The sequence below is a fragment of the Castor canadensis genome, chromosome 15 (assembly GCF_047511655.1).
Source record: "Castor canadensis chromosome 15, mCasCan1.hap1v2, whole genome shotgun sequence".
NCBI lineage: Eukaryota > Metazoa > Chordata > Mammalia > Rodentia > Castoridae > Castor > Castor canadensis.
In genome coordinates this window covers 27800212-27820330 of record NC_133400.1, presented here as the reverse complement: position 1 = coordinate 27820330, position 20119 = coordinate 27800212, and the positions used below count along the sequence as shown (strand labels likewise).

Sequence of the window (20119 nt, the reverse complement as noted above, 5' to 3'; positions counted from 1 at the left end):
GGCCTCAGACTAGAGGGCAGGGGCATCCTGCCATCATGCCCCATGTGACTTCAAAGTCACTGCTGCCCATCCAAAGGGCAGGTCCAGAACCACTGTAATGGCCACTGTGCTGCCTAGCAGGAACTGAAGTGGCACAGGCACACAGGAAGGTGGCCTTTTAAAATATTTATTTATTTATTTCCAGTACTGGGGTTTGAACTCAGGGCCTACACCTTGAGCCAATCCACCAGCCCTTTTTTGTGTTGGATATTTTTGAGATAGGAGCTTGTGGACTATTTGCCTGGGGCTGGCTTTGAACCGCAATCCTCCTGAGTAGCTAGGATTACAGGTGTGAGCCACCAGTGCCCAGCTGAAAGAAGGTGGCCTTTGAGAGCCCCAAAGTCCATGCTGTCTCCAGGGGCTTGTAGCCCAGAGAGCAATCCCAGGGGAGATGGGCTGGAACCACGTCACAAGGGCCCCCAAAGCACCCAGGCCCCCTGAAACTCCACGGAGGACCACTTGGGCACAGCACGCACCCTGAATCGGCGAGACTTCAGGTAGTTATTTCGCATCTCCTTTGTGTCAGTCTGGAAGAAAATGATAATGACAGTGAAATGGTGTCAGAGTTCAAGTCCTGACCCGGGAAGCCACCATGGAATTCCCTGAAGAAGCCTCTTCCCATCAGGGTAACAACCCAGCTTCCAGGGTGAGACTGGATACACAACTGCACCACTGAGGCAGTGAGTCCCGGGGACAGGGACAGGCCTACTCCAAGGTCACCTGTTAGACTCCGAGGTCTTGGATGGAAGGCAAGGGCTCTGAGCTTGTTGTCAGCATGCCTCTTCTCCCCTGGCCTCACTGTCTTGACTGAGCATCTGATCATGGCTCCCATTAGGTCAGGAAAGAGGTCGCCAGGGGTCATTTTAGAGGAGAACCTCACCTGTCTGTACACAGCGGAGCAGGTGCTGCCAGTGGGGAATTGTTTTTTCTTTTTGGTGTTGGTGATGGGACCCAGGGTCTCACATATGCTAGACTCTGCCTGAGCCCCACTTCCAGTACTTAGGGTGGAATTTTAGAAAGTGACTTACACAGGGAGATTGGGGACTGTCCACCTGCTTTTGATAAGTCACAATCAGGGCCTTGGTTTCCTCCCTGGCAAGTAGGGCTGGCCTAGCACATGGGGTCTCAGAGTGGTCCGAGTAGCAGAGCATCCCTGTGCTCTGCAGGGATGCCGGGTATGGCCAGCAGTTACCTGAGCTGAGTATCCTGCTTGCCTCATCTCAGTCAGTCCTCCCAGCAATGCTACCCATCATGGAGAACTGTGTGAACCACCCATTTTACAGATAAGCAAACTGAGGATCAGAGACACATTTCAGCTGTTGTGGTACAGCTGAACAAGGTGCCCCTGTGTCAAAGGCCATTCTCTGGACCACTTTTCCACCTTGAATTCCATCAGGGGGTCCAGGAACCAGTTTACCTCTGAACAATATTTGATGTGTGCAGTTTGAACTGATCAAAGGTGTGAAAAATAAGCAACCAGGCGGTCCCTGGGTTTTTCTTGTTCCTTCATTTCCTTTTCTATCACAGCATCGGGGGTCACTCCCCTGAGAGCTATGCCTGTAGGGTCTGCTCTGGTCACCCCCTCCACCTGCCTGTAACTCACAATGATGTCCCCGCCTCTGACAAACTGCAGGCGCATTTGGAACACAGCGATGTCCAGGAGATAGATGAAGTCGCACAGGTAGTCCATAAGCAGCCACAGGTGGATGTTGTCAGGTGTCTGGTAGGGGAAGGCCCAGCGCACTGGAATCAGCCAGCAGTTCCAGTTCCAGGCCATCACCACAAAGAACAGCCACAGGATATACATCAGGTCTGCAGGGAGGGCAGGAAGGTGCTAGAAGGTCAGCCAGAGAAGGGCTCTTTGCCTGTGCAATCAGGCAGGGCTTTTGTGATATGAAATATGGACAGACGAATGGACAGACAGGTGGGTAGATGAATGGTGGCTGGACACTGCAGGTCACTAGGACCTGATGAATTAGAGCGCAATGAGGATGGGGTATGGTGGCGTTATTACAGAAAAGACAGCTAGCTAGAAAATCCTTTCACTTTCTCTCTCTCGGAAGTTTTTCTAACAATACATTTCCTGCCTGACTAAATCCGGAGTGGTAGACAATGCTCAGGAGGCTGGAGAGGTGGATAGACAGACAGGTGATGGACGGATGCACGCATGGAGGGGTGCTGTAGGTCATCTGGTCATTTTAGAAGCCCAGTGGATACCAGGGCTGGAGTCCTGCCCCCTAAAGGACTTAACTTCCCATGTGACCTTGAGAAAGTTCCTTTCTGGCACCTGAACATGTCAGATAAGAGTGACGGGTGTCCTCTGTGACCTGTATAAAGTGGTGTTGCTTCCGAGGACTAGGGAACGGCTTAAAAGGAAGCGAGAGGAATTCCCTGGGGACACTATGAGCTTCCCCCTTCCCTGCTCAAAGCAGGGGCTCTGGAAGGCGGCCAGTGTAGCCCCAGTGGAAGGAAGATTGGCCAAGTCCAGCTGCATCTTTAAGCTGGATGGTTTCTCTGCCTCAAGTTTCTTCATCTGCAAGACAATGTGCTCTTATGCTCCAGTTTCAGGGACTTTTTTCTTGTTCTTTGTTTTAGGACTCAGGCAAGGAGGTATGGAATTTTTCGGAAAAATCCAATAAGTCATGAACCCAGGGCATCCCAGCCTCCCTGCCTGCCTCACTCACCCCACCCCTCCCACTCTCCTCTGTCCTCTATTGCACGGGGATCCCCCTTTCCCAGCGGGACTCACTGGTCAGTGGGTCGATGCTCTGGGGGAATGTGCACTTCTTCCAGGGCCGGCGTTTGAACTTGCAGCAGAGCATGTCACAATAGTGCTCCTCTTCCTCTTCTGCCTCAGCAGGCTTTGCAACAGGGGCTGGCTCTGGGGCCTTCTTGGCTGGGGCTGTGGGATGACATTGGTGATCATCTGACCCAGGCCAGAGACTCAGGCAGAGGGTACAGGAAGATGAGTCCCAACTGCAGAGCCAGAACTGAGGGACCCACCCACGACCTGCTGTGAGCTCCATGTGCAGCAGCCCATGTGTCTCCAGCAGCAAACCCTACAGCCCGCTCTTTCACAGAAGCCTGGCTGCCTCCCAGAAGCTTTGCCTTATTTTCCTTCTCTGTAAGATAGGTGTAATCAACCTGGAGCTACTTCTTGATGGAGTCACCTGAATATTCCTTTCTTTGTTTCCCCAAATAAGGTTCTCCTGGGAAAGCTGAATGTTTCAGCTCAATTTTGGCGCATGTCTGTTTGGACCCCCTGTTCGCTCTGATGGGTTGGGGTCATTTTGCACCCAGTGTTTCTATCACCCAGCATCAGAATGTCAAGGGCAAAGTCAGGGTCATGTTGCTTCAGGCTTCTCAGCTCCTTCACCTGCAGGAACACTGGCTGGGGCCACAGCCTCCTAGGGTTCAGCCCTTCTAGGTTCATGATGGCTGTTTCTAGCTTTGGGACCAAGACGCCTGGTTCTACTAGGACCATTGTGACCACTTATGCGTCCCAAGGCACAATCCTTCTCTGGAAAGACCTAGAAGGTCTTCCTGACAAGAGAGCATGCTTCTTATTTCCTGCTGACTCCTTAAAGAAAGGAAATGTTGCCAGGGATGGTGGTGCATGCCTCCCAGCACACAGGAGGCTGAAGCAGGAGGATCTCGAGTTCTAGGCCAGCTTGGGTGATAAAGTGAGACTCAAAAATAACCAAAAAGAAAAAATAAAGAAACAAAGCATTCAGGTGGCCCCATGGAGGCTCCGATGCCTCTGAATAGGACCAGGGAGGCTGAGAGCAGGAAGCTCAGGGCAGGACCGGACGCCATTGAAGGCGGTCCCCAGGGGGCCCTGGCCACCTGCCTCGGGGAAAGGGGCAGAGGGGTCTGTGAGGCACTGGCCTGTGGAAGCAGGAGCCGAGCTCACCTGGGTTGTCAGGCACAACTTTGACCTTCTTCTCCTCCCAGGTACATACCTAAACCTGTACACAGGACCCTTAATCCAGAGCGTGGGGATGTGGGCGTCTCTCAAACATGCCAACCACTTGCCTGGGCAACCCTCACCCTCACCATTAGCTGATGGGGGGCACCCCCCCGACCCCCCACTCACAGGGTTTGGGGCTGTCCTCGTCTGAGGTGACATCGGGATCGATGAGCTTCTCCTTCACCTTCTCCGTCCGCTCCTTGAAGAGCTTCACCAGCTCCTGCAGCCGGTCGTTGATGATGGCGCTGTTCTGGCTGGCAGAGGAGGCCGAGCGGTCCTGGCCACTGTGGGAACATGGCCCAGGCTGAGTGGCTGAGTGGGAAGGGGCCCTGTGCCCAGAGCTAGGCAGCTGTGTCCACACCTCTTAGCAGAGCCCAAAGAAGGTAAATCCTGCCCCGGTTTCTTTCTGACCATGTGAGACCCCACTCTACTGTCCCCCAGGAGGAAATTCAGTCTAGGAATCAAGCCCAGGTGCTCTGGCCCGGCTCTTAGAAAATGCGCCATGTTGCTTGATTCAGATGGGCAGTTCTGAAAAAAACCTCTCAGCCCATTTGTAATTTAGGGCGGAAACTCCTGGAACTCAGTTCAGAGTTCAGAAAAATCAGGCTTTTATTTCCAGCTTGAGGTTCACATGAGATACACATCCAGAAAAGAACAGAGGGGATCAGGGGGATGTTTTAGGAATTAGGAGACAGTTGCTAGATACATTATAGATCCCTTTAACTTACACGAATTAACGTTTATGCAGTGGCAGAGAGAGAGAGAGAGAGAGAGAGAGAGAGAGAATATGAGCCTTCTGACTTTCTACCAGTGTGGGTGTGTGCCCTGGGGGAATTGGCACTGGCCACACGAAGGGCTCTCTGAGCAGACATACTGTGCTGAGCCGGGTGTAATGCTGGTGTCTCGAGATCCCAGTATGTGTTAACTCAAGCCAACTATTCCTCTGTGCTCAACCAAGGAAGATGGCAGGAGACAACCAGTGTGAGGGGAGGGGTTGGTTTTTTGTTTTATGTTTTGCAGTGCTGGGGGGTCAAACTCAGGGTCTCGAGCATGTTAAGCAAGTGCTTTGCCACTGAGTTACATCCCCAACCCTCATGCATGGGTCTTAATGACAGATGGCACATGGCATGGTAAAGATGCACCCATTGGTGAGCAAGAGTTGGGATGTGGCTGTCCACTCAGGGACTCAGGGACGACACTTCCCATGTGCGACCAGCTAAGTAGCTAGGAGACAACTTCCAGCCTTGCTGAGGAGAGGCCTGGGGTTCTCCCTAGTGGTAACCAGTGGGAACTTGGAAGCAACATGGAGAAGGTGACACAGCCACTAATCCCTGGGTCCCTAAATGACTGCATGGAGCAGAGCTTTCCAATGACCTAAACAAGCAATTAGTTAGTGTCATGACTACGATCCTTGTGACATCTTGTTCCTTCAGCTGCTGACACTTTGGAGTCTGTTACGGCATCCTACCCAATCGAGCTGATACACGGGTCACTATGTGCACTTCTTTATGTGATCAGAAGGGTTATTTTTATTATTATACACAAATCCTGCCATATTTTATAGTGGTAAATCCCAATACTAACCCTGCCTTATGACATAAAATGTGACTCCACTGTGCCAAAGGGGCTATGAGGTTTGTGGGAAGGGGGAGCAGGGGGGACTCCTGCTTCTTTATCGTCTCTGAAATTTCTGTGACTTAAGCTCAAACTGCATGAAATTATGGAGAGAAAAAAAGACTAGAAGGAGGAAGGCAAGGCTACTGTGGCTAATGCAGGAGACATGGCTGCTATCATGACACAGTGTCTAGGCCAGTGTCTGTCACCCTGGGCACTCACCACCAACCAGAGCTACTCAAACCCTTCAAGAGAATACCTCCAATTGGCCCAGTCCTGGGGAGATTTAGATGCAAGAGACACAGTGTCTTCACTATGGTCTCTAACCACTGCTCTGCACACCAGCTGCAACAGAACCACCAGGGAGCTGTGGGAATGCAGACCCTCCAGGGCCTCTGGGGGGGCTCTGATCTAGCACAGCTGGGTAAGACCAGAGACTATGCATTTTAAATAACACCCTCCCCTTCCCCAGGAAGCAGAGTTTGGGAGGATCACAGTCTGAGGCCAGTCTGGGCAAGAAGTTAGTAAGACCCCCATCTCAACAAACAAGCCACACCGTAGAACATTGTAATCCCAGCTACAAGGGAGTCATAGGTAGGAGGCTGGCCCTGGGCAAAAAGTGTGAGATCCTATTGAAAAATAACTAAAAGCAAAAAAAAAAAAAAAAAAAGCTGGAAGTGGTAGGTCACTTGCCTAGTAAGCACAAAAGTACAAGGCCCTTGAATTCAAACCCCAGCACCACCAAAAAGAAAACAACACAAAAACAAAAAACATCCCCCAAGCTGGGACCCACTGGAGATCTCTCCATTGACTCTTTAAGGATTTAGTGCCAGTCACCTTTACCCAAGGACCTCTGCCTTTCTCTGTAAGCAATGCCAGCTGTTTGAGGGCTGAGTCCATGCCCATTCTGCTATGTTTGCAGGACTTCCATGACAACAAGGAGCGACCCAGGCAGGAGACCCAGTCCTGACTTATGACTCTGAAGCCCCGGCTGCCTGTCTTGTGTGGAGTTCTAAAAACATCCACACTCCCCCACCTCTCCTCATTTGCATCCCCACCCAGCGTCCCACTTACTCAGCCTCCTGTGGGGTGGTGGAGTCCGACCACGCAACCACCAGGGACTCAGATGGAGACAGTGCCTTGAGCTCTTCAGCCTCATCATCCTGAGAGGGCAACCTCTTCCTGCAGGGACAAAGATGCACAAAGGGCCTTTAGTGCCAGGGAAGCAAACGACTTTGTGAAGATCACCTAGAGGATGGAGGGGAAGAGGGTGGAGTTGTTAAGCTTCTTGGTGGCTGGAGGGAGGCAAGAAGAAGAGAAAGGTACAGCACTCTCGGGACTCAGTGTCCACATGGGCTCAAGGGCCCAGCACAAAGCAAACAACAATGACTTAGCATCAGGCAAACTGACTTTGTACCCAGTTGTGCCCCTTGCCAGTGTGTGACCTTAGCAAATTACTTCAACTAGACAGATGAGCCACCTCCATTGACCCCTCTATAAACTGGAGCTAAATCTATCCAACTAAGTAAGAAGGTACTTATTACTCATCAAGTCTCAGTTTAAATATTCCAGCCCCTCCCACCCGCGGTCTGAAGTCACACGCGCCCCCTTTCTACCACAGAAGCTACCAGAAGCTGTGGAGTCCAGTGTCCAGCTTATGCTATGACCTTGGGCAAGTCCCATCCCCTCCCTGTCTGACAAATGAAAACTAAATGACCCAAGAGTTCCCTATCATTTCATGAAGGCCACGTCTGCTCCGAATGCTGCATTCTGGAACCATTCGTGTCTTGGACAATGGTGTCTAGGTCTGAAATCCACCTGATCTCAGAGATAAGGAGGTTCTCATCCAGCCTGCCCCTGGCCTGAGGTCAGTAGGGTGGACTGGGTGATCCAGCTTGCCATTTGACGTTGGCATCTCAGGGGTCCATTGTCTGCTTTTCCCACCCTCCATCTCAACGGTATGAATGAATTGCTTTATGGGGAACCCAAAAACCTGGAGCAGAGAAAAAGAGGCAGAGAGGGGAATTTCTTACCACCACCAAGGGAGCTAACTCCAGGTTTAAAGACAGAGTCCTGCTCAGCATGACATAGAATGATTTGATGTAGAAACACAAAGATTGGGTCTAGAGGGCCCAGGCCAGGCCAATATCTACCAGTAGGAGCATTTTCTTTTGTTTTGTATATTTGAGACAGGTCTCCAAGCTGGCCTGAAATGCTCCATCTTCCTGCCTTAGCTTCCAAGTGCTGGGATTATAGGCGTGCATCACCAGGCCCAGTTTAGGAACAACATTTTATGAGTTAAAGAATTAATGCTGGTAGAGAAGAACGGCCATTGTTAATGACTTGTGTTAGCGTGTAAACATAAAATGCTCAGCATTAGCACGTGATACCAGGCGTCTAGGGGCATGAAGATGAGTCTTAGTGCACACAGGCACTGTGTTAGCTCATGAAAACAAGTGTCAGAACAGTAGGTAATGTGAAGAGGAGAGTGTAGGACTTGAACTCGAGTGTGCTAAAAATAGGTATTCCATGGTAACGGACACAGATGGACTCTCACAGGTAGGTCAGACTTGGGGACGTGAAAACAAAATGCAAGTTGGGAGTGTCAGGACCAGAAAATGGTCACAGAAGCTAGCCTGCTGGGAAGGCTGGGAGGTCGTGTGCTAAATCCCATTGCACTGTGATCAGCTTTGGAGAACACAGGATAGTTTGGCTATGGTTTTTGGCTGGGACTCTGTGAACACAAAATGGGTGACTGAATTCCAGAAAACAGGCCATGGGGTCAGATCTCCCAAGGATCTGCTTACTGTCTACCAGGGCGCTCGCTCCAGTGGGTTTGTTCAGAAGTGGAATCCACAGGGGACCTCACCTTGGAACCAGGGCTTACTCAGCAGTCCCTGATGGAACTAAAAATGCAGGTGTGTCCCCCGCTCCACCTCCCAGCTGCAGAATTTGAGAGACCTCCTTCTGCCCCTTCTCTGGGAGAGCTGCAAAGTCCCAAGCCTTGGGATGCCTGGATCTTCCCAAATCTGTACCTCTTACCAGAAGCTCCCATCAGCAAGGGTCCCATGCCAGACCCAGAGGACCAGCCCCAGGCTGGGGAAAGGACAGCACTGGGGTTGGAGCTGAGGCTCTCACTGTATACATGCAACACTCACTTGGCCCTCAAACCCTTGTCCTGCCAGACTTTTTGACCAGCATTCTTTCCAGCCTTAACCACCTGATTCAGGATCCCATCATCAGGGTTTCTGGTGGAACACAGGAGGATGGATATGCAGCATCCATCTTTATCCCAGAAGGTGCTAAGCTGACTAGGATCAAAAAGCTTAGAGTCACTTTTCACACTCTTGAGTAAAATGGTGGCTCACTTCCGTAATTCCAGCTACTCAGGAGGCACAAATAGGAGACTCATAGTCCATGCCAGCTTTGGAAAAAATGTGAGACCTTATTAGAAAACTAACTAAAGCAAAAATACCTGGAGGCATGGCTCAAGTGGTAAAGTGTCTGCTTAGCAAGCATATGGTCCCAGGTTCAAGCTCCACACTGCCAAAAATAGAGGACCTAATATGAGAGGACTGGGCCCAAGGTCCCACAACCAGGACCCACAACCCATCCTCCTGTGCCTAGTCCAGTGCCACCTTCCCACCCAGGCCTAGAGGGCACCTGGTGTCCTGGAGACCCCAGTGTGTGGTGCTAAACCAGCAGTCTCAGGTCCCAACCACACTCAGTGCCTGCTCTGTGCTGAGCACCTCGTGATAGCAGTCGGTTCAACCCTCGCCACGATTCTAGTAGGCATGTGATGTTTCCCCTCCGACAGCGGGAAGATGGAGGCCTAGGAAGGTTATATAACTTGCTTTTAGGACCACCACATCTGGTACGCGGTGACCTGAACTCACTCCAGACCCCAGCCTTAGCCCTCCAACCCAGCCTAGGCTTGGAGAGGAGCCCAGCCACATGCCCTGATCAGGGCCTATGACTTCTGTGGCTTCTAGGCCCCCCTCCGCTGTTCCTGGTGCTCATTCTGTCCATGGCCACCGTCAGCCCCATTGGCCTCTCTCATCAGGCCTCAGAAAATCCTCCCTTCTTGGGCTAGGCTCAATGAGAGGCTCCTACCTGTCTGCCAGCCACATCTAGCTTAGCACTTGTCTGTGTGTCTTGGAATATCACCTCCCTGAGGTCAGGCCCTGTCAGACTTCTCCTTGATGCAGTGCCAGCACCCAGAGCAGAGTCCGGCACATAGAGATGCCAACAAATGTTTGTGCATGGAAGAGTGACAGGGACAGGGACTCTCATAAGCAGAAGGCCAGAGACTTGGATTCTAGTCCCATAGAATTTTGCCCTACTCACTATATAGCTTCCCTGCCCATATGAAGGGAACAGGGGTAGGTAGACCAAATGTCTGTGACCACAACAGAACCATTTATGGACCTTAACATCAGTGAGACTGTTTCTTTTCTACTTTTAAGTCCTCAGTTTGCTGCATCCAGTTATATCCATTGTGGCAGACTCCCGACCTCAGCTGAGAAATTACTCAAGAGCTCATGAGAGCAAAAATTAATTAAGAAAAAGGAACCATCTCTTCAACCAGCCAGTGCACAAGGAACACTGACAGCTCCCCCTTAACTAAATACAGCCATTGACAAAGCACTGCACATCACTTGACAGTCTACATACTGCTGTATGCAGAGCACATTGCCTGGCTCACATTGTCCAAAAGCAAATCAAACCACTCAGCAACAAATTTATCTCAAGAGAGATGAAAATGTGCACAGCCTCAACCAGAAACCCCACCCTTGAGGAGCCCAAGGACAGAGAAGACTGAGATGGTGACACTCTGTTATGGATGACAAGGGGGGAGGGTAAATTCTGGCACACAGAGCTGGAGGAATGTCACACAGCCATCAACATGAGCATAAAGGAGACAGCCTGGCAAGGCGGAAACGGATCCATGGAATGACATGAAACCCCAAGTTGTATCACTCCTTCAATTAAAGCCACACAAACATGGGCCTATCTATATGACATGAAAGAAAATGAGAGAAATTAAAATAATCATCTAGTACAGTGGGATAATCTGTGATTATTCTCCTAATTTTCTTGAAGTTTTCATTAGATCATCTTGGAATAAAATGAAGGTAATAAAAACAATAGTCACACCTGTCATCCCAGCTACTTGTGAAACACAGGTAGAAGGATCACAGACTGAGGCCAGCCCAGGCAAAAAGTGTGAGATCTTGGCTGAAAAATAACTAAAGCAAAAAGGGTTGAGGGCATTGTTCAAATGATAGAACACTTGCCAAGCAAGCTCAAGACTCTGAGTTCAAAACCCTGTACCACCCAAAAAATAAAACAAAAAACAACAGGCAAGTAGAAATCCATAAGGTTAAAAAGCTTCTGTACAGCAAAGGAAAAAGCAAAAAGAAAAGAAAGCCTGCAGAATGTAAGAAAATATTCACAAATAGTATATCTGCTATGAAGTTCATATCCAAAATAAACATGGAATCCTACAACTCAATAGCAGAAAGAAAAGGAAGGAAGGAAGGAAAAAAAATCCAAAATTATCTAACTAAAAATAGGTAAAGGATCTGAACAGACATTTCTCCAAAGAAGATATACAAATAGCTGGCAGGTATACAAAAAGATCCTGGTAGTGGGGGGTGTAGCTCAGTAGTTGAGTTCTTATAGCCTGTGTGAAGCCTTGGCTTCAATCCCCTGCACTAAAAGAGAAAGAGAGACAGACAGACAGACAGACAGAGACAGAGACAGAGACAGAGGAAGAGAAGAGAGAGGGAGGAAGGCAAGGGAGGGAGGGAAAGAGACACAGGGAGAGAGGGAAGAAGTGCTTAATACCACTAGTCATCAGGTAAAGATGCAGATCAAAGCTCAGTGAGATTTCACTTCACACCTGCTAGGATGGCGATCATTAAAAAAATAAACACAAAGTCTGAGGCAGGTAGCTCACACCTGTAATCCTAGCTACTTGGGAGGCTGAGATGAAGAGGACCAAGTCTTGAGACCATCCAGGGCAAATAGTTCGTGAAATCCCATCTCCAAAATAACTGGAGCAAAATAGACTGAAGGTGTGGTTCAAACAGTAGAGCACCTGCTTTGCAAGTTCAAAGCCCTGAGTTCAAACCCCAGTCCCATCCCCCACAAAAATAATAATAATTTAAAAATAAGTAGAAAGTAACAAGTTTTGGGGAGTATGTGGAATTTGAAACTCTTGTGTGGTTGTGGAGAATATAAAATGGTACAGCTACTATGAGAAACAGTTTTGAGGCAACTCAAAAATAAATAAATAAAACCACCATATGATCCAGCAATCCTCTTCCTCTTCTGGGTACTTTTCAAAGAAATTGAAATTAAGATCTTGAAAAGTTGTTTGCATTCCCACATTCACAACAACCAATAGACAGAAACAGTCTAAATGTCCACCACTGGAAGAACAGACAAGGAACACGTGGTAAAGCCACAATGGAATATTATGAAAGAAGGCAGGAAATCCTGTCACATCCACCCTATAGCCATGACAGTGATACAACAACTACCCTGAAACCACAAGTGCTGCACAATTCCACTGCTCCGAGGTGTTCAGAGCTGTCAAGCTGTCGACAGGAAGTAGAGTGGTGGGGACAGGGGCTGGGAAGGGATGGAGGCAGGGAAGGGTGGGGACAGGGGCTGGGAAGGGGTGGAGGCAGGGAAGGGTGGGGCCGTTGATGGGCATAGAGTTTGTCATGGGAGATGAAAACTTCCAGACAGCTGCTGAAGGACAATGTGCACACAGGTAACAACTCTGCACGCTTAAAAGCATTGTTAATCCAGGAATGGGGGAGGGGAGATAAAGGAGAGTGGTGGAGGGTGAATGATATATCTGATACACTGTAAGAACTTTTCTAAGTGCCACATGTGCCCTACCCAGCGCAACAATAAAACAAATTGTTAACGGGGGCGAGTGGCAGAGCTTAGTGACAGAGCGCATGTGTAGCAGGTGTGAGGTCCAGGGTTTGATCCCCAGCAAACCAAACCAAACCAAACCAAAACAACCCTGGCAATTTATAATTATATGTACATTTTACCAAACAGCATCCTGCCAAAAACAGAATGAAATAAAGTAAAATAAAATTCAAAAAGGGGATGGAAATTAGTTGTTACATTTATTATATAAATATTTATTATTATTATTATTATTATTCTACTCCACCTACCCTACAGCTGAGGTTATTTGGGACAACCCCTGCTCTTAATTAGAGACCTTATTAAAAACCCTAACCCAGGAATTAGGATGACCAGGAGAAGGGGTCTAGTCCCGTTCCTGACACCAACTGGTGGAGTGCCTTTGGGCCAGCTGCTTCCCCTCTCTGGCCTCCGTCTCTTCATCTGCCTGATGGACAGGTGGCACAGCTGAGAAAAGCCCAAAAGAAGAATAGAAGGTGACCTGTGGGTGCTGGCAGCCGAGCCGGGGACTGTGAGGGTGTCAGATTTGGCAGGCGAAGTTGGCAGCTGGACGGGCGAGGGCGCCGTCTCCTCAGTGATGAGGGGGTGACTGTCGGCATCTGTGTCTTCCACCTGCACTTCTGGGTGCTCGCTGGTGGCGGGCACTGGGGAGAGGAGGGAGAGAGTCATGGAGGAAGAGACCAGGTCCCCGTGGCTCACAGGCATGAGTCTGAAGAGCCTCAGGGGTGTCACCTCCAAAGAAACCCATGGGAAAGCTCATGGGAGGGGGTGCAAAGATGCCACATGCTAGCCTCTGAGAGCCAGGGCACCACAGGAGCCGCAGAGAAGCCACCATGCCACCAAAACCTCTCCAAAGCCCCACCTGGAACGTGAGCGTGGAACCCTAGCACAGCCTGGGCTGAGGCTGCTTCCTCTCCCTGAGCCTCAGTTTCCCATAGATGATGGCAGGGGATCTCACATTCTTAAAGAGTGTCAAGTGCAGACATTGGAGTTCCCTCCCACCAAGCACAATCTCCTGCCTTTGCAGCCTGTGTTACCCAATTTGGATAAGTGGAGTCCCTGACACTCAGCAATCAGCAAGCCTAGTTCTGGGCCTCTGAGAAACCTGGGGCCAAGTCCCTCACCCCAAGAATCAGGCTGCCTCCCCACCTCAGGCACTGTGGGACAGGTCTGAGGAGTCTAAGTTCAGAGGATGCTGGGGACTGGGTTGGTGCCCCCTCCCCCACTACACACACACTTAGTGGGAGCACACAGTGGCAGCTAGCCTCAGGCCCAGCACAGCAAGACAGAGTGGGAGCACGTGAAACTCATGGGCTTTGTGATTTTTCCTTTAGGGGCCATGGGGAAGCTGGCGGTTTGTGGAGGTGCTTTTACCTATTTTATAGCTTGATGAAGGGAACCAGAGGGCCTCAAGACTTTGGGGCACTTGTTTACTAAGCCCTCCAGGGAAGAGGATGAGCAGGAATGGGGACGTTTTTTAAATGTAAAGAAGATACAGAAGAAAATCCACAAGGAAGGAGGGTCAGGCTGGATGAGTGGAGAATTGTCACTTTCCAGTCCTGTTGCCTCTTGATCTTCAGGCAACAAATCGTAACAAACAGGGAGGAGGTGTGGATGTCCTACTGCATTTGCCCCTGGTAGTGGCAAAAGACTTCTGGAAGAGATCATTTGTAGTTTTTTTAGGACCCAGAAAAGGATCAATCTTCAGAAAGGAAGTGAAGGGTAGAAAATATTGTAAACAGAAAAGCATATATGTAAGAAAAGGTGATGAGAGGAATGGAAGTTTTACAAGCAAGATATATCTACCTTCAGAATATGCTATGGCAGAATAATTCTGGAGTCTGTCGGTCAAAGTTAAGATGAGAAAAAGAATCAGCAAGTTACTGTGATACAAAGTGTGTAATAAATGTCGGCTGTCAAGAATTTAAAAAAATGTAAAGGAGACACTTTAGCAGACTGACAAATTCCCCAGGCTCCAGGGGCGGGGCATGAGGCAGGGGCGCCTGCACCCTACTGCCCCACAGTCCTGGAAAGGAGAAGATAGAAGTAGGGGTGGCCAGAGGCGGCCCGGCCACAGAATCTTCTCCAACAGGCTCAGGACCCCAGCAACACCCCAGCACGGCCCCAGGCAGCAGAAGCTCAGCTTGTGGCAAGGCTGTCACAGGAGCCTGGTAGGCGACTGCTTCCCCACTCATCCTTTACCCTGGCTAAGACCTGCAACTCCATCTGGCCCCAGGACAGGAGGGAAACCTCAAAGACTGGTTTTCATGTCTCTTCTGCTCCACAGAGCTGGAGTTTAACATGGAAATGGTATTGGTTGCTATTATATGGACTTTTAGACTAAGAAGAATGCTATCGGAAATATAAACAATACTATTGCATTATTAAACTCGTTTAAAGAATAATATTTACTGTGAAGCACTTGCAATGTGCCTGCAGGTGGATATTGGTTTTACTAAACTCTAAGTATTTTATATATACTAGCGTTTTTTTATAGTACCAGAATCTGAACTCAGGGCCGTATGCTTGGCAGGTGCTCTACCACTTGAGCCACACCCCCAGCCTTTTTTTTTTTCTCATATTGCCCAGGTTGGTCTCCAACTGAACTCAAGTGATCAGAATGCTTCAGCCTTCTGAGTAGCTGAGACTACAGGGGTACCTGGCTATAGTAACACTTTAACCTTCTTAGTTGCTCTATGAGGTAGTTGTCATCCTTGTTCTTATTTTGTGGATAAGGAAACTGAGGCACAGAGAGGCCAAGAAATCAGTTGCAGAGTCAGGATTGAGTTGGTGCTCTATCCCTCAACACACCTGGGGGTCCACCTGGTGGCAGCCCGGTACAGGTCCGGACGACTTCAAGGCAGGGGAGCATCTTAAAATAACTGAATGTGTGATTTTTTTTCAGACCCTACTCCAAAGGCGTCAAGGGGCATCACTGAAGTGAGAACAGCATCCTTGCTCTACTTTCTCGTGACCTTGTCTTTCTTGTGACCTTGTCTATAGCGTCTAAAATCATCATGTGTTAAGCCACGGCTGGGGCAGCCACTGTCACAGTGTGTCATTGGGAACATTTCCCAGTGTGGGAACCCCCAGGACCCAGGGTGGGCACAAAGATGACTTTAGACACACAGAGCAGGCAGAGGCTAACATAAACAGAGCATGACTCCTTTTTAATTCTCTCTTGACCCTGAGTACATTGGGGGGAGGGGGTCAGGTTAGTTCCATGATGGCCTTAGCTAATGTCTCTCCAACACCGCCAAAGCCTTCTTTAGGCTGGGAGCCTTCAGCCGGCCCTAGTGTCTCACGGGCAATTCTCAGCACTGTTTCATAGTCAATGTGTTTGTTGTTATTTCTATTTACACCTTGTATTTTTGGCAAGAAATGCTGGTTTTCCACTTGAATAGTAGTAATGGGAATTGGGGAGTGGTCCACAAGGGTGGGGGGACTTAGGGTGGAGCCTGCGCCTAGCCTCTTGCTGCAGAGATGACCCAGATGTCACCCACCCCCATTCCATGCACCTGGAGAGCCAGACAGACGGGAGGTGGGGACACCGCAGGTCTCTAATCACAAAATGTTCCATCCCACCTGCCCAGACTGATTTCAGAGGCAGCCTGGCACAAGGGCCAACCAAAAATAAGAGAAACATCAAAAGGCAGAATGGGTGGGGCTGGCTGGAGCTAAGGCAGGAAGTGACTGGGGTTAGTCCAGAGGCTCCAGGATAGCCCCAAGCTCTTTGTCATCAGCTGGTGAGCAGCAGCAGCCTGAAGGTCATTCAGACAGGGCCTTGCTCTCCCTGGCCCCCAAGGGTGCGTTCCTCCTGGCCTTCCTGCCTGCACCTGCCAGACTCCTTTCCTAAAATGGAATTTGCTGAGCAGATGTCACTCATCCTCAGAAAGTCCAGCTCCCAGCAAATTCTCAAGGTCAGGAGATTTATCTGCACATTGTTCTCCTAGTCTGTTTCTCTCCTTTCACTGCCCTTGCCCTTCTATCAGCTCCCTGCCCTAGCTTCATGGCTTGGAATGCTGAGTGGCTTGTTTAAACTAGAGTGCAAGTGACTGCCTGCATAAAAAATGATGATCTGCAGAAAGCAATGTGTAATTCAAAGAGCTGAATTGCTAATTTTGGGCATCGGAAGAAGGGGACCAAAGCACCCCAAGTCACCAGCACAAAGCAGGAGAAAGGCCTGAGGAAGACGGTAGGTTTTCCATTAGTACAACGTGTGGTCACACACTTTGACCATGGTGCCCATTCAGGAAGACAGCTCAAGCCATGCAGAAGCACCATGCATGCCACAGGCAACCAGCATGCTGGGGGTGAGATCACGCTACCTAGGCAACGGATGGAGCTCCTGGTCCCCTTGGCAAAGCTGGAGTTGGATAAGGTCGTTCTCCGGCAGATGAGGACAGGGATGCGGGTGACCGAGGGACGGTAGCTGGGCACATTGGGGAGGTGCTCTGCCAGGTTTTGGGGGGCGGGCCTGGGGGCCATCTGGCCAGGTGGCTGGTCCTGGACCAGGCGATTCAGCTCCATGTCCCGACCTGGTTTAGCCATGGTGCTGGAGCCAGCAGGTGGCAGGCAAAGGTACGACCCTAAGAACTGCAATCAAGAGCAGCGGTGGGGGGAGTGTCAGGCTCCTCCCCAGCACCCGCACAGAGCAGCCTGGTGCCTGCCTGAGTTGACAGCGGCCCCGAAGAATTGCTGTTTTTTTTTTTTTTTTTTGAGCCAAGATCTCACTATGTAGCCCAGGCTGGCCTTGAACTTGTGATCCTCCTGCCTCAGCCTCCCAAGTGCTGAGATCACAGATGTGTGCCACCAAACCCAGCTCGAAGCATCACTCTTGTTCCTGAAACTCAACATAGAAAGTCTGACCAGGTCATATGGCTGGCTCACTCAGCAGCTCCAAGGGGCAGCCCAGGGCCCCCCCAACTTCTCATGCTCTCTCCAGTTACCAACCACAGCAGCATTTCCCATCATAGACTTAAAAGAAGTCAGACTCATAGAATCCCAAATTCAGGCTCCAAGAGCCACAGAAACCCTAGACTCAAATATTCTTAGCCCAGTAGAATTTTCCAGTCCAAAGAAACTCTGGAAGTCAACTCGTTTCCCTTCCAACCAGAGCACCTAGTGCTCTATGAATCACCTGAGAAGATGTGGGCATTTCAGATGCTTGGGCCTATCCTGGGGGATCTGTGTAATGGTGTAAGTGAGTCCCTGCTCCTCTCATTCCTATGTGGAATCAAGGTTGGAGCACCAGCGTTCAAGGTTCTGATGTCTCAAACGCTGATGTGCAGCCGGTCACAGGAGCTCTCAAAACAACTCAGAGATTCCGAGTCAGTCGGGCTGTGTGAGGCCTGGGATTCTGATCTCTAACCATCTCCTGGGGGACATCAAAGTTGCCAGACAGAGGGCAGCCAGCTCAGCCAGTTGCTGGCTGGTTGGGACACAACTGTCATTGTCTTTACTATCGACTCCTCCCTCAGGGCAACCACAATGCTGACACACTATCTGCTCTGCTCTGTTAGTTAAGTACTGTTTTTGTTCCATTTCTCTTAATTTGGGAACTATGACTCACAGAGGTCACAGAACTAACTCTGGGTCACATAGTAAGGAAGAAGCTGTGCAGACCCAGGAGTGAAATGCAGGTCTGTGCCTTGACTTTTCTGGCCAAGCCCAGTGTACACCAAGCCTCAGTTTTGTCAGCTGTAAAATGTTCTGTCTGCCTCACCAGGTGGCTGAAAACTGGTGATTTGAGGAACATGGAGGTGTATGAGGCACACAGAACCTCAGGCCAGGAATTGGTGTTCATCCATCCAGGTGCAAAGGCCTGTCTGTTGCTTGGCTGCTTAAACTCCCCACCCCCATTCCTAGGATTCTAGGAATTGGGGTACAGTGGTAAATACAAAGTGCATTGCTGAGTGCAGCCTGGAGGGCCCAGCCAGCATCCCCAAGTTCACAGAAATGGGGATCCAGGGCACACTGCTCACAGGCGCCTGGTCCCACAACTCAGGTTGTTTGAATGAAGCACTGTCCGGGTAGGAGCCTGAAGAGCTGTAAGCATGGAGAGGAGGTGGCACAGGGGTGGGGTGCAGGAGGGCTTCCCTCTCTACAAGGAGTCCCAGGGACTCACTGCCATCCCCCTAGGGCCTTTAAAAGACACCATCCAGCTAAGCTAATATGGCTCTAAGACACAGAGGACAGCTTTGCCGAGGGCAGGATGAAGATGGAGGAGAGGAAGAGGGTTACCCGCCTCTGAGGTTGCCCCAGGCCTAAAAGTGCCAGATGTTCCGTGCAGCACCCCCTTGCCCTCAACCTACCTGCCGAGCTGCTGGCCTCGGCCTCCTGCAGTTCCTGCAGAGACACAGTGGAGGGAAGCTGAGGGTTGCCACCTGGCCTTGGGTGGAGCTGACCCCTGCCCAGGACCCTCCTTCAGGGGTTCTCTTGGTCCCGCTTCTACTCCTGCCCAGCCCAATCCATGAGGCCCTGCCAGCCCATCTCCTGAGCCACCCAGGGCAGTGGTCTACAACTTGTAGAGGGCGGTGCACCCACGAATCCCCACCCTGAACCACCTGGACTTGAAACATATGCTGAGGGGACTCCCCATCTAGCCCTGCCCAGGGGGACACAGTAATCAATGCAGCCACCACTGGACCCCCACCCCAGGGTACCGGCTCTTCGGGACCCTCCTAACACCCCCGGGAGGCGCTGGAAGTGTGCTTTACGCTGGTGGCTACGGGGCCATAGCAGGGAGGTATGAACCCACCTGAACTCAACCTTGGCCCCTGTGGCCAAGGCCCTTCCTGACACCGTCTAACCCCTGGCATGGATGGGACCCTCTACCCTGATCCTCTGTCCCTATAGCTGCAGTAAACTAGACCCGGGCCTGTGCCTGCCCAGCCATGGGTGCCCCAGGCCTGTGGTTCCCTTACCTGCGGTGAGGCTTTCCGGGGCTGCGTTTCCTCTACTCCACTCTGGTCCCCACTTGCCTGTGCCACCAAGCAGCTATCCAGCAGGACACTGTGACTCCAAGGGGCAGAAGAAGCGTCTCGGTTAGGGTGGTTCACCTTTCCTAAGCCCTACAGAGGTGGTGGTCTGGCCGGGAGCTGGGCAGAGATGCCCGCCCACATCAGGCTCCCAGGGCAGCATCCTGGTGACAGTCCCCCCCATCTGAGATGCACTGCAAAGGACATGCCACAGCATGTCCTGAGGAAGGAGGACTTCCCAGAGGAGGTGGCCTGTGAGCTGGGCCTCAAGGATGACAATTTTGAAACAAGGAAGGGTATCCAAGAAGGGGGCAGAATGTACCAAGACGCTCATGGAGGAAGGTGGGAGAAGCCGTTCTCCAGGATGTAGCCCAAAGGGCACAACACACATATCACATTGTTCCCCTGACAGTCTCCAGGCAACCTTAACATTGCAGGGAGTCCAAGAAAAGTAAGGACCAGAGCCTCCTGTCCTTAGAGAGTCATGTTTGACTTCCGGGTTAAAATGATGGCTTGGGGCCAGGGACTAAGTGATGTGTGTGTGTGTTTGAGATTTGATCTT

At 50.5% G+C, this 20119-nt stretch overlaps 1 protein-coding gene across 1 annotated transcript in view; it reads right to left on the bottom strand.

The window, feature by feature from the left end:
* Nucleotides 1–20119, bottom strand: part of Cngb1 (cyclic nucleotide gated channel subunit beta 1) — a 74096-nt gene that overhangs the window by 28711 nt on the left and 25266 nt on the right. The window contains exons 14-23 of the mRNA XM_074055386.1: nucleotides 19655–19751; nucleotides 19504–19535; nucleotides 18892–18925; nucleotides 16906–17173; nucleotides 13059–13221; nucleotides 6698–6805; nucleotides 4136–4293; nucleotides 2789–2941; nucleotides 1643–1851; nucleotides 516–566 (exon numbers count right to left, since the gene is read on the bottom strand). Of these exons, the coding sequence (XP_073911487.1) occupies nucleotides 516–566; nucleotides 1643–1851; nucleotides 2789–2941; nucleotides 4136–4293; nucleotides 6698–6805; nucleotides 13059–13221; nucleotides 16906–17173; nucleotides 18892–18925; nucleotides 19504–19535; nucleotides 19655–19751 (1273 nt within the window). The remainder of the gene's footprint in view (nucleotides 1–515; nucleotides 567–1642; nucleotides 1852–2788; nucleotides 2942–4135; nucleotides 4294–6697; nucleotides 6806–13058; nucleotides 13222–16905; nucleotides 17174–18891; nucleotides 18926–19503; nucleotides 19536–19654; nucleotides 19752–20119) is intronic.